General features: G+C 35.0%; 2 protein-coding genes across 2 annotated transcripts; both read right to left on the reverse strand.

The window, feature by feature from the left end:
* Nucleotides 1–92: 92 nt before the first annotated feature.
* On the reverse strand, nt 93–2,464 carry LOC122586855 (tol-Pal system protein TolB). The gene has a single exon (XM_043758859.1). It carries the CDS (start codon nt 2,340–2,342, stop codon nt 231–233), a length of 2,112 nt encoding a protein of 703 aa, XP_043614794.1. The 5' UTR covers nt 2,343–2,464; the 3' UTR covers nt 93–230.
* An 802-nt stretch (nt 2,465–3,266) lies between these two features.
* On the reverse strand, nt 3,267–9,917 carry LOC122588937 (ABC transporter G family member 25). The gene is made up of 2 exons (XM_043761157.1): nt 8,944–9,917; nt 3,267–4,469 (listed from the first exon to the last, which is right to left on the reverse strand). The coding sequence occupies exons 1-2, from the start codon at nt 9,881–9,883 to the stop codon at nt 3,460–3,462; spliced, it is 1,950 nt and encodes a 649-aa protein (XP_043617092.1). The 5' UTR covers nt 9,884–9,917; the 3' UTR covers nt 3,267–3,459.
* Nucleotides 9,918–15,021: the final 5,104 nt, after the last annotated feature.

The raw sequence follows: 15,021 nt of genomic DNA on the forward strand, positions 1-15,021 counted from the left end.
TCTCATGTCACATTTTGATAAGATGCACCACACAATTCAATGCTTAAGTACTTTGGGCAACCCATTGTTAACTCAAGCCAAGAGTAACAGGCTAAGAAAAAGCTAGCTTTTAGTGTATAATTGATATTGATATACATATAAACATTATTTATACATGCTAATGAGATCATCTATTTATTCATTTATTGCATTCTTGACAAGACAGCAAGCAGGCAAATCTAAGGCACTTGTTAGCCACCACATTTGATCTTGCCATCATCATCACTGTTGGTTATAGCGAGCCATTGGCAATCCTCAAATGAGCATTTTTGCTCGCCTATTGACCACTCGACATTCTTAGGCATCATATATATGGGTCCCCAACTCGGCGTTCCATCTTCATACGAGTTATGGGTCAATCTAGTTAACTCTGAACCGTCCAACTTCATGGTAAATATCTCTCCATATGGTTGATAGTGATGCGAGTTGGATATTGGTTCAGCAGAAACAGCAGCATAGTCTGATGTGAATACGATGTACTTCCCATCTGGGCTGAACCATGGATGGTTTGTACGTCCAGCCTCACCGCTATGGATCAACTGTCGGAGACCAGTTCCATTTGGATGGATCATGTATAACGCAAAACTTCCTGAACCAGGACTATGACGGTCTGATGCAAATGCAATCCAGTCCCCATCAGGAGACCAGTTACACATTGTGTCTGACCACGGGCCATTGGTTAACTGCGTTAGACCTCCCTTTTCACCTTCAAAGGCATCCATGATGTATAAGTTCTTATAACCTGATCGACCGGACCTGAAAACAACCCATTTTCCATCAGGTGAAACTGATGGAAATGCATTGTTTTGTCCCCCTATCGTGAGTTTCGTATAACTAATTTGGTCGGCATCAATATCTACCGAGACTACATCAACGCCAGTGTCAACACTCGCAAAGGTGGGCCCAATGCTAGTATAGACCACGCCTTTGCGCTTAGGGTCCCATGCCGTCGAAAATGCAGTTAAATCCGGAATTATCTCTCTATGATTCGACCCATCACTATTGACCACATAAAGACCTGGCAAACCCACATAAGCGATCCGATCTCCATCTTTTGAAAACGAAGGAAATGACCCATCGATCCGAAACAAAGAAATTCCGGGTCTTTGGGTTTGGATATTCTCAAGAAACAAATCATTTTTAACCATCTTTCCCTTTCGTCCGGACCCTCTACATCTGTGATACCCGACTCGCTTAGAATCAGGAGACATAAACGGGTTAAAGTGATGAGCCCGTGGCGCCACCAATCGAGTCAACTCCTTAAACGACCCGGAAACAATGTCATATAGCTCTATATGACGATAATCTGAACCGGGCCTCCTAGTTGCCACAGCAACAATATTCTTATTAGCTACTGAAGCAGCAGGGGTGAACGAGTGAAGACCCGGTGGCGTAACTCGCCGAATCACTACCGAGTCAACTGAAAACGACCCATCTATAGAAAGAATCGCCATGTAAACACTCCACCACCCATCATCACCTCTTCTATGAAAGTAAAACCTCTCCTCATCAACCCAACTCGGCCATCCACCGTGTTCCACCACCTTAACCCGGCCCGACCCGTTCCGAGTCAAGAAAACATATATATCCGTATTCAGTTCCTCCACTTCCCCGCCCCACCCCTTTTCTCCTAAAGAAGCAACCGCGGTCCACAAACCGGACGGAGAAACCGCCGGGCTGAAATCTGCCACCCCTTTCGGAGTCAACCTGCGAGTTAACCCGGTCGACAACTGAGTCGTGTAAACCGCGGCCCAACTCGTCCGACCCACACCCGTCTCCTCACGTGTTGAAACATATATCAACTCATCACCTACCAGACTCGGTCTATCTTTCATTGATATCCCTTCACCACCACCACCCACCAGGCGTCTTTGAGACCGAGTCAACTCCGTCTCAACAACAGAGCGATCGGTCTCAAGAACAGAGCGAGACCGAGTCGACTCAGTCTTGCTGTAAGAAACAACATCCATATAGATAGCTGATGACCCATTACGTTCAGTAACATAAACCAAATGGGTTGCTGGTTGGTTTTTGACAGTTGGGTCGTCGGTGATCAGGGTTTGATCATTAACGGAACTTGCAAAATGGCCGTTAAAGTTAACGGACTTGCCGTCAGTTAGTTGAAGTTCGGTAGTGGGGTTGAAGGGGCTGTTAACAGGGAGGGAAAATATATCAAAGGCATATCTAGTACGGCCCAAAGTGGTGAATACTATGCTGGTTTTCGGGTCAGGGTTAGCTGATATTGGGTTGTTGATTGTTATGATGATGATGAATATGATAATGGGCTGATGATTAGATTTCATGGTTTGAGTTGGTTAACTAGACTTACTAGAATAGCAGATGACAGTGGAAATAGTAGTATAGTTGACTAGGTTATCTTCTTATTATCTAAAAAGAACATAAATTTGTGGTGTAGAAAATGCAACATTTTTTTGTTTGTTTTAAAGAAAATCTTCAAAGCCTTTTGTTTGTTTTTTCTGTACAAATAATAAGGAAAAGAGGTATCCTGTTTCACGTTGTATTATATAGATAGAGACATTTTTTTATGGTTTTGACTGTGATATTATTAAAGGTTATAATAACAAGTTATGTCTGTGAAATTCAGAAAACAACATCAACACTGTACGTAAAGGTTTTGCATATCTGTAAACGGAGAGAAATTTCTGAGTCTTTGCTTCCAGTGAACATGGCTTAACAAGTATTCTCGTGACCGTTTTCTGGATTTTTTTTCCTAATCGTCTAAGATGTTTATCCAGCAGGATTCAAACCTAACTCTTTTAAGACGTCTTAACCACTAGACCAACTTGGGTTGTTTTGCATATCTGTTGATTCTATTATAGTTGGATTAAGATTATAGTATAGTACTGTTTATTTTTTTTATTATTATTATTTTGTAAAGATTTAATACTAAATAGGCAAAACATGCTTATAAGTTGTAAGCTTTGTGGTAGAATCTGGATATCTTGAAAGATTTCCATGTATATGAATCTTGTTGAAACTTGTTGATCTGATGCTAAAGCAGATTTACTCTGCTTCATACCATTAATCTGATGGGTTCCATCAAAATAAAGGCCCACAGTTTTTAGGCCCAATTTTTGGAATGAAACATTGAAAGATTTTGATTTAAGCTAGCTAGACATCCTCATTAAGATGTACCAAAACAACATGTTATACACAGATGTAATCATACTATTACTACTATATGTATTGAATTAATTAGCAAAAAAAAAAAAAAAGAATTCATTTCTTTCTACCATTATCAAAGAAAGAAAGTGAAACATATATGAGATTCTTTACATTATTCAAGTAAGCTTTCCTTGAATGCGTTAATCGCAACATCACGTGTGCGTTTCGTCCTACTGTTACACTAATACCGCCCGTGCAGTGATGGAATTGAACACGGTTACTGGCTTCTGAGAGTTAAGCCTTTATTCGTCGGAGAGCAAGGTAAGCCAATAATCTATACCCGAAGAACATAATGAGCAAAATACATATGCATGAAGTAGTTGATATTTGACCTTCAATATCGTCTTCAATGAACTTACAACTCGCATGGTTATCACCGTATTGAAAGCAACCCAACAAATACCATATATCTCGTCCTTGTCCATATTGTACTCGGATCAATAACCTGTAGCTGTAAAACGTTGAAGAAGCGTACTTCATCCAAGCCATGAAAAGGGGCACTTTATGTACATAATACCCTCCTGTTAAAACGAATGCAAGCATTGTCACAGTCACTACCGTTGAGGCTTGTTTAGCGTCCATTATAATCGCCCCAACAGCAAACCCGAGTCCTTGGGACACAAGCACGTATGACAGCAAGATCAACAAGGTTAAGATAAATGCACCAATGTCGGGTTTTAGCCCACACATCCAGTAGGTAATTGACATAAAAAAGGTAGGCAGAATGAGTTCCATAGGTGCATCTCCGACGATTCTAGCCATAAAATATGCAGAGAGTGAGTACATTCCAGAAGCTCTTTCTTTAGTGAAAACGGCTCGATCTTGAGGAAATGCAAACACTGCATTGAACGATGGGAACACGCCCCAAAAGATTGAAATGAAGAATAAAAGACCAAGTCTATCTTGGATATCCCGAAAATCCGAATGCCACCACATGAAACCAGCTAACAATGATGCTGCAAGTACTTGGAAAACCCGAAGTGGATTGAAGGTTTCGTGTTTTCTTTCCTTGAGGCTTCTTTGGATAAGAACGCTAAACTGGTTAAACCACGTGTTGACACCATTTACACATTTTGTTCTGTACTCCTTTGGCTCTCGGCTCGTGACAGGCATAAGACCTCTGTCTTTTGTATCCAAACACGCGTCTTTTACTTTAGACGCTAGCAAATCATTGTACGAAGATGTCAAAGTCTGTTTTACATTCGGTCTTTCTTTGTCAGTTACACCGTCGTGTTGCCACACACCTAGTACATATTAATAAAAACCAAGTTAAATACGTATGTAATCATAATCATAATCCGAATAGCCCAACTAGCGATATTCAAGTTAAGCGATCAACCGAACAGTTTTGGGTTTATGTTTACGTTTCGTAAGTAACAAATGGTATGGATCATTGTAGTCTTAGACAATGCAACCTTTTGTCTTTTAAAAAAGTAACAGGTCAAAGATGGTCAAAACCAATTAAAAAAGATATACAAAGCAAGAAAATTTGATTTAGTATAAGTAGTTTTTATGTTGTAAAGTAAAGGTGTGTTGCAAAGTAGAAGTGCACTAAAATTGCTATACTGATGGGGTAAACGACAACCACCCAACCCTTATTGCCACGCCACTTTATCATCTCAAAAAAGATTTCACTTTTGTTAGTATTAGTCATTACCATGTGATGCCACAATGCACATTTGTACCTACACATAATCTAACATTTTATTTCTTTAAGGTTCAAAAAGTGGCTGTTTTTGTGACCTATGACCTTTAAATCACCAAAAAGAAAACTAGAACCCATACACGTGTCCTAGTAGATGTTATCTATATCAACTAATTATGCTTTAGTTATATAAAGGTTTTTTAGTGTATGTGAGTTACTAAAGATGTACACGATATAATTAATTTGGATATATGATAGATGGTCATTTCCAACAATTTAATTACTGGTCACCCTTGTGATATTACCAAACGAGATTTAAACCTTAATTACTTTTATTTGTAATGATATCAGAATGTTAGATCATCTTGAAAGATGGTTTAATGGGGGTATAGCTGGAAGATTATATTATTAATGGGCCAGATATGTTTCATTTTGAAATGATATAACCATGAGGTTTTGCTTGGCTGATCACCACCCATGTTGTACCATAAAATGATTACAAAATGGACAACTTTAATTATTGAGACAAGCTTTTTTATTTGCATTTATATATGGTGAGAATAAAAATTAGATTTTTGAACAGATTCAAGGTAATTTGTTATTTGTATTTCTAATGAAGCCAATTCAAGAAGAAAACCGGTCTTATTTCTTCCTAAAAAGTTAAGGGTTTTGTTAGTGACAGCCCGTAGGGTTGTCAGTAAAAACTAATTGGGTGCATTAAAATTTGTACCTTGTTGTTAGAAAAATCAGGGAGCGGTTTTAATATATAATGTACAAGGTTTTAAGCATGTAATATGTTGTTGGTGATAGCCCTAAGAGCTGTCATTATCCTCTTCCAAAAGGTAAATAGACATTTTAGACAAGTCGAAAATCAAATGTGAACCATGTGACGATAACATGACACGTGTTATACTTTTAGAAATAAGTTAAACAGGTTAAACCATTTTGGAGACAGTGGATTCCAATCCAACGAATTATAAAGGCTAAATGTGTCAATTAATAAATAAAAGAAAATTAAAAGGTGAATGTTATGGTTTTTTTAACGTAAGCAGTGGTGTCATCATCCTCTATCCCTTAATTTAATTTGATTAATCCTAGTCCCTAGAGCACATATAATTTAATTATATATAATCATAAAACTATCGCATAATTAGCTTGGAATCTAAACCAAGTATCTAATTCTATCAGGATGTGTATTCTTTGTGTTTAACTTTTTAAAAAAGAATTGTTATGTCAAACTTTCTTTGTTAATGCTTACCTTTCATCCAACTTTGGCATAAATGTTTGATATTATATGTATGATACATAAATAAATAAAATAGTAAGTTTTGTCATCGTGACTTTGGAATCATGTCTAAACAGATTAAATACATAAATATATATAGAGATTTAGTTAACCATATAATTATTACATGTTCATATAATGTCTATAAAACAAAAGTTTATTATAAAAAGTTAGAACTTTATAAAAAAGATGTAAACTTTTTCTGACTTTTAAACGGGAAAAAGGGTACTGAAAAAAAACTTTATTTCCACTAACAGCATGAATAATTACAAATCTATGAATTATTATAATGGTGACATGTTTCATTGCTATAGTTCCCTTTGTGGAAAAGATGCCCTTTCCAATCACGATAATGACAAATGATTTGCCTTTGGTATATAATTTGATTTGGAATATATTTGACACAAATAATTGATTTATCATATAGAGGGGATTGGATCTGCTAACCTTGATTTGTTGAATTCCTGCTCAATAATTTAATAGATTTTATAAACCATAAATTTTTAAGGTTATAATTAACAAAATCTTCCTTGTACTCTTTTCTACAAAAATTAGCATATAGAATATGAATTTAGATGAAAATACCCTCACATGATCTGTGCATGATAAGGTTTAAATGGTGGAAAATTAACGATGTTAGTCAATGACGAAAATGGGACGATTTCTAATAATAACTTTTTGGACAGATGATCGATTATTGCAAAAGCCAGAAAAATACATGGACGAGTTTTGTAATTTTCTTTAATGTTTTAGATGACAGTCCATCATTATTTTACAAGATACAAAATTTTATGATTAGTAAGAGATCCTTACGTTAATTAAGAACAAAAAAAAAAGGTGTTTAAAATATTTTTACTACAATAATTAATATTCTGCAAATATTTAAATTCATTATCCTAAACTATATACTCTCTACGTCCCATATTAAGTGTCTTAGTTTGATTTTTTGAGTCTTATCTCTCAACTTTGATCGTGAATATTTATGTTTGTATTAATTATATAAAACTTGATATAACAGATATGAATTGATTGAGTTTTTAAATGTATTTTCTATTGATATAACTTTTATCAACTAATATATAATAAAAACAAAGATTTTTACGGTCAAAGTCGAAAGAAAAAGACTTAGACCAGTCAAAATAAGACAATTAAAATGGAACGAATGGAGTATTTCTCATGTTCCATCTCATTTTTGGGACTAGAAATACTGATGGATCGAATTAGTTAGTGTGTCGGAAAAAAAAGAAAGTGTACGTGACCTAATTAAAATCTCTATATATCTTTGGCCACCTTGGGAACTAACAGATCGATATAAATAGATACATAGACCAATTTTTACGTGTCACATTTCACTAATGCCACGTGCAAACAAATTTACAGGTTCATGAACCATGACCGCTACTGGCTAGCCAACTTGATGAAATCTATTTTTCTTTCTTTCTTCCAAAACGTATCTTGCATGTCAGTCTAACTTTTACAAAGTAAAATGAATGACTTTCATGTATAAGAAATATATTGTATACGTTAGTGTTGAATGGTGTTGGATAAATTATTTAATTTAAATATCTAAGATAATAATAATATTTTAAAAGATGTTACCATATATATTATGTAATAATAAAAAAAATACTGTAATGTAATTTAATAATATGACTTTAGTACATCATAGGTTAGCTCATAACTTTTGAAGTGATACATGTGATTATTTTAAAACTACTTTTACTAGATATTTACTTAAATTCTATAATTAAATTCCCCCACCACCGCCCCCTTTCTACCACTAACTAAAAACGGATAGTTATCGTTTTACGAGTAGCTATTAGGGATATATGTATAAATTTATTTTAACTCACATGACCATTACAATTTGTTTACGTGCTATCGAGCCCCGCGTCATCTTATTTAGAAGCGGTGCATATATATTATTAATTACCACTAAGCTATATTGTTACAGTTACGGAGTATTAATTTTACAACCAGCAATAAATCTATACTATTTTAACTATTCAATGTTAAAAGTTCTGAATTCCATCTCAAAAACCAAATCGGCGACTCTATCAAATAAACTACTAACCTTAGGTTAATTGACAAATTATCGCTATTTATCTAGTTAAACGTACTTTTACTGAACTATATACCAATAACAACAATCAAAAAGTTACTAGAATCATCTGCTATTCGAAAAGTATACGGAAATTAACATTAAATAATATCTATCTAGCTACCTATTAATTAGTATCTGTATACATGTGTAACTATCACAACCTTTTCATGTGGGCACATATATAGCAAGTTGGTTCTCTAGGCCCGGTGGCTATGGGTCAAGTCCCCAAATAGTAAATTTTGTGCAAGCTAGCTACAGAATACAATAAATAGATCCAGTACAAGCTATGATAAAGGCTATAGATTGCAATATATATAGTACTATCATACAAAAGTTCATGGCTAAAAATTATCTCTCCTTTTTTGGGGGTCACATACATATATCTTTTTTGAAATGTGAGGCCTTTCATTAAGAATATATATTTGGTAACCTGTTATATCCATAACAATAATAATACTAATAATAGGGAAGTTGAACGACCCAAGAAAACAATTTTATATGGTTTTTTCAAGTTAACATTAACATATAACCACATATAAGTTAACTTGGATCAATAAAAAAAAATTTGTCCTATCCTAGGATTATATCTTTTCATGGGAGCCACTACAAGTTGACTTCTACGACTTCATAAAATTCAACCTAGTCAAGATACTAATAATTGAAAAAAAAGAACATGAAACGTACCATTTGCAAGATCAAGCAAGAAATCAGCAGGATTCATCGGAAAAGTTGGCCGGAAATCCACCGACTCAAAATACCTCATTGCCTCCGAAGCTTTACCAAAATAAATGCATCTTCCTTCCGACAAAACAAGCACCGAATCGAACATTTGAAATACTCTGCTAGATGGCTGGTGAACTGAAGTCACGACCGTCTTCCCTTTCTGGTGCGCAAGACCAGAAAGGGTAGACACTAGCCTATGAGCCGCCGTCGAGTCTAAACCTGACGTCGGCTCATCTAATATCAATAAGCTAGGATTCACCAACATCTCATGTGCTATACTCACACGTTTTCTCTCCCCACCTGACACTCCACGTATAAAAGTATTCCCTATTATTGTGTCCCCACATTTAGACAATCCTAGCTCATTAATAACTGAATCTGCGACCTCTGTCTTCTCCTGACGAGATAAACTCTTTGGGAGACGTAAGAGGGCGCAGAATATTAATGTTTCCCGCACTGTCAAGTACGGGTACAAAACATCATCTTGAGTCACGAACCCGGTTCGTTTTAAAACATTTTTCGTTAGTTTTCGTCCATTTGCATGTACGGTTCCACTGAAATAATGTCCCGGGAGTCTACCTCCTAGAGCGTTGAGAAGAGTTGATTTGCCACTTCCGGATGGACCAAGAATGGCTAGAAGTTCACCAGGGTGCACCATGCCAGTGATCCCATTCAAGATGGTTCGTTCTTGATGAACCATGGCGCCTTGGTCATTATCTAATTTGTCCATAATGGATCCATTAAATAAGGACTTGAATATAGAAGCATTATTGTTTTTGTTGTTACTATTGTGAACCTTGATTTTGTAAGTGATGTCAATGAAGTGAAGATGGATTGGGAAATTAGAGTGAGTATTAATTTTGGGTGAGTTAATAATGATGATGGGGTGTTCTTGAGACATGGTGTTATGATAGAAAGCAAAGTGGGAGAAAGAAGAGTGGTGGTATTTAAGGAGAAGGAGGAGGATGTAGACAGTGGTTTTTGACGTCAAAAAGATGGTGACACGTTAATGGTGAAGGGTGCGTGGCAAGTGTAGGTGATTTAGGGTATTTGGTAAAATGGGTTCATTCTCTTTTTACATAGAAAAAGCTGGCTTCATTAGCACCAACTGCCCCAATAATGTTGTGTGCATCTCTTTTTGTTTAATTTTACATACCCTTTTTATTTGGTTGGTGGTTAAATCCTATTTAATTATATTTTCTTAGTTAGTATTTTTTTTATTACTCCATTATTATATACGTGTGTAATGATGTTATTGATATTTATGTTAGGTATATATGTTGTATTGGTTTGAAAGATCTATACATATATCATAATTATTATGTTTATATATATGCTTACACTACTAGTATAGTATATACTCTACATTTGCATATATTCAATCATATACACTCACTTACACACAAACATACATGGCCACACACAAATACCCACATGTTATATATAATACTCTCATACATGGCCGGTTCATTTCTCATTCCATGTAGATCCCGAAAGTCCTTTTTAACCATATATTTAGGTAGAACCGGTGAGCAGTCTCTTTACTTAGCTAGGTAAAAATAAGGTTTGTCTACATTTTAACATCTTCATACACCATCAAGATATAAAGACCTAAAACCCATAAAAAAAGATAGTCAGATAATTTTTTTCTTTTCTTTATGCACTCTAGTCAGGGCCGGGGTAAATAGTTATATTACCATCAAGTAGATCGATGTATATATAACTTTTATACCATCATATTTTTCTAACAATATGATACGAGGTTGTTGTGGTGCTTTCAACATGGCCTTTCTTGTTAGAAAAAACAACTGTATGTCTATGCTGGTCTAGTTTCGACTTTCACTATAGTTGTTGGGGGTATGTCTTAAATCGAAAGATGTGTCTTAATTTAAAAAAAAATGTGGACTTTATTCTCTGCATCTCTTTCTAAACCTTTTCTCTAAAGGGTTAAGCTATTCCGCCCTTCTATTGTCGGTTCTTTTCTAGTGGTGTTAAAAGGGTTATTCCATCATACCTTCTTTTCTTCTCTTTCTTGTTTGTTGAAGATGCAATGAATGTCTGCTAGCTAATTAAGCAATTAATTGTTGTCTCTTGAATTTGTTTGGCTTGTTTTGTTGAGTCAGCTTTCAATTCGCATTTCTACTTTCCTTTGCATGACCCGTTACTTAGCCTAGCTCCACCAACCCGCCTTCAACTAGCTAACATATAGATCCTATATGTGCTGATTTTCGACGGTTCTTTCTAGTACTGTCGGGCATATTATTAGATCCGATCCGATCCTCATAATGGCATTTGTTGCTTCCTTGCCAATAATTTTCAGCCGTATGATCTTATATTTATTTGGCAAAATATTGGTCCTCGATCTATATATAACTAATTAGCATAATTAAATAGGTTATGTCGATATCATATGTCTCTTAATGTCAAATCATCTTATATCATTTAGTTAACGTGCACTACTTGAGCTAATTAAATCAAAAGTCGCGCGGGAACATGATTATCTTGATCATCAATCATTGTACGTTTGACACGTAATAGATATATGCTCGATCATATATATATATATATATATAAGAGAGATCAAATAATAAGGTGTCTTAAGGAGAGAAGGGAAATAAGGTCTTATTAACCAATCAGAACGTGACATGTGAATTTTAAAAATAAAAAAAAACGCGATGGCATTTTTGTAAATAAATCAAACTTTTGTCAGCCTGGTTCTGGGTCAACTTGGGTCTGAGTCAGCTTGGGTTATGATCAGCTTGGTCAGCCTGAGTTCTAGGTCAGCTTGGTCGGTCAGCTTGGGTTCTGATAAGCTTGATTGGTCAACTTCGTTGGGTCAGATTGGTCAGCCTAGGTTATGGGTCAGCTTCGTCAGCCTGGAATCTGGGTCAGCTTGGGATCTACATTTGTGTAGATTATGTGTAGTTTTGTGTCAACCTAACCAACATAACCCAACCTGACGCAGACCCCAAACTGACCCAAAACCCATAATCTACATTTGTGTAGAGTAATCTACATTTGTGTAGATTGTGTCAAGTTGACCTAACCCAAGCTAACCAAGCTGACTCAACCTGAACTAGACCCCAAGCTGACCCAACCAAACCCCAAGCTGACCCAAGTTGGCCCCAAGCTGACCCAAAACTCATAATCTACATTTGTGTAGATTGTGTCTAGCTGACCCAACCCAAGCTGACCTAACCTGACCCAGACCCCAAGCTGACACAACCTGACCCAATCAGACTCTGACCCCAATCTGACCAAATTGATCATGCTGACCAACTAAGCTAATCAGATCCCAAGCTGACCCAGACCAAGCTGACCAACCAAGTTAACCCAGAACCCAAGCTGACCAAACCAAGCTGACCTACCAAGCTGATCAGAACCCAAGCTGACCCAGACCCCTGGCTGACCAAGATTCAAAAAAGTTTGATTTATCTACCAAAATGCCACCGCGCATTTTTTTCCATTTTGACACATGTCGCGTTCTAATTAGCCTATAAGACCTTCTCTCCCTTCTCTCCTTAAGACACCTTCTTCCATGATCTCTACCCTATATATATATATAATTCCCTCATCTATATATATCACCATACAACAATGTTGCAAATTATTGGGGTCTCGCCATATATATCAAAAATCTTTCGACAAGTAGATCGATTAGTCCTATATCCTTTATATTATCCAGTACATAAAGAAAAAAAAAAAAAAAAAAAAAAAAACCAAACAAGTCGGGGGCTTTGGTCAATCGATCTAAAGAAGGCTTTGTAACTCGTGGCCGATTTCATAAATCATAACTTTAATACTCGTTCCCATTGCCAATTTTATATATATCCTTATATTTCTTTGTAAACTATTTATATTTATTCTGTCTTTTTTATATTTTTCATCTATAAAATTTCCTTATACAAAGCCAGCTTTATATCAACAACCCGAAATACATAACACATACAAAGACCATCCCCGTTAAAAACGGCTATCCAACTAATTTGCAGGGCACAATTAAACTTAGCCGAAATAGGAGGGGCACCAAATAATTAAAGTAGTAGTCTAAACAAATACTACTATTTAGTAGCGCTTCATTTCTTTTTAATCATGCGATATTAGTCACTTAAGTAGCTCAACAGTACTATGAGACTAGGCGGTCGTTTTAGGCTCAAAATTCTAAGGCTTCAATATTATGTATATTAGACTTAATGTTTGATTTTTGAACTAAGTATCATTATATAATTTGTATTACAGTAATACCTTTTTGGATTTTGCATCAAATCTGCATTAATTATTTTTATTAATAGTAATTAAATAACAAAAATCGAGATATTTTTTTTACTTTAATTTATATATATAGTAATGAACTAAGACTTTAAAATTGATTTCGCTTGATGCTTCCAAAATCCTTTGACCCGTTACTCACTCACTTATGCATCAATCGTATTTTTTTATATAATAATATAATAATATGTAAGTAAAACATATTCACTCAAGATGAATATTTAATGAATTGAATGATATATTAGACTATCTCTTTGCTAAAGTTTAAAGAAAGATAGTAGACGATATGAGAAAGAATGTGGAGACCACATATATACGAAAATTTAAAACAAGCCATTTAGTTCATTCAACACAGGAGCCTAGCAACATGTATAACCAAACTGTCAATAAAAGAATGTGTTTAAGAGGAACACCAAAGGGTTTATAGTGTAGCGATATACGAGTTAACGCAACAATCCCGAGGTTGTAAGTCTAAGTTTCATTAGGAATAAATGTCTGTGACCCATATCCCTTCTATCTTCGTCTTTGCCCTCCCTTTCGATTAGAACACTTTTGTCTATCTTGGAAATTTTCATACCTAGAATTTTGGATTGAAAGCAGCAGGATGTCCAATTAGGATACAAGACGATTTATATTACATTACAACACTTTTCGTATAATTTCTTATAACGTTAATTAAGTTGATAAGTAAATTTATATATGTTTAACACGTTAATTCAAAATTTTGTGGGGGCAAGTTTGCCCCCATCTTGGCTTAGTCCTTTTTATCTCTTGAGTCTTTCTATATATATATGTTTTATGCTATGTACATGTGTACTATAAGGATCGAGTATAGGCTATAAAATACATTTGTTCTATATAGTAATAATCATCCTAGCGTTGAACATCAAAAGTTGTGATTAAGGGAGCCTCACAATATCTAAAGCACATTAGTGGGTTTAGACTAGTTTATCTCAAACTTTAAATAATTCAAACAAATATGCTCAAAATGTATGACTTTTGTGTTAAAGGATTCATACACATCTACATGGATTCGAACATATAGGTCCTTATTTTTGATAAGATATTGAATGGCCCGGTACGTTGATACTTTGCATGTATTATTCAAGTTTTGGTTAAATGTAGTTTTCAGAAACATATTAATCCCTAGATTCAACTGTTTAACAGAACATACCTTATTTGGTGGTCAAAGAAGTGAAGAAGAACTATAACATTAGTGGGTGATGATGGGTACTTTATTTATTGAAATGGTGTCTAGTGGGCTGGACCAAGAGAAAAACTTCCCAAAAGTCATTATGAAAACAAAGAGAACAATGAAGATTATAAACAGTTAAATGACTAGATTATATCCCGGTAATATGTGGTCATACATGTATAACTAATAAAATATTTGATATCTTATATTAACAAATTGTAAATAAAAAGTAAGGCTAATTGTTTGAAAAATATCTCAACTTGTCACTTTTTACTTTATTGAGGTCAAAACTAAAAAGTGTCTTATGTTGGGGACAAAAACCGGCAAAAACGTCTATTATAGCCTAAGCAGCAGGTTACCGGTAATTTTTTATTTTAAATTTAGTTTATGTTATTTAAATACATGGATTATTCATATATTTTGAGAAACTGCAGAGATATGATAAAAAGAAGGTGGCGTCGTGGTGGTCTCAAAGCTCTTTTTCAAGTGCATTATCCCTGTGTATATATATAATGTTAGATATAGAGCCTATATAATATGAAAATATGAATAATGATTAGCAATAGAAAGTTTAC

The sequence above is a fragment of the Erigeron canadensis genome, chromosome 2 (genome assembly GCF_010389155.1).
Source record: "Erigeron canadensis isolate Cc75 chromosome 2, C_canadensis_v1, whole genome shotgun sequence".
Taxonomy (NCBI): domain Eukaryota; kingdom Viridiplantae; phylum Streptophyta; class Magnoliopsida; order Asterales; family Asteraceae; genus Erigeron; species Erigeron canadensis.

Bases quoted from the DNA above. Each gene is read 5' to 3' on its own strand.
- LOC122588937 (XM_043761157.1), bottom strand. From the start codon at position 9,883: ATGTCTCAAGAACACCCCATCATCATTATTAACTCACCCAAAATTAAT. The intron at 4,470-8,943 runs GTACGTTTCATG...AATATGTACTAG, and splicing joins CTTGCTTGATCTTGCAAATG to GTGTGTGGCAACACGACGGT.
- LOC122586855 (XM_043758859.1), bottom strand. From the start codon at position 2,342: ATGAAATCTAATCATCAGCCCATTATCATATTCATCATCATCATAACA.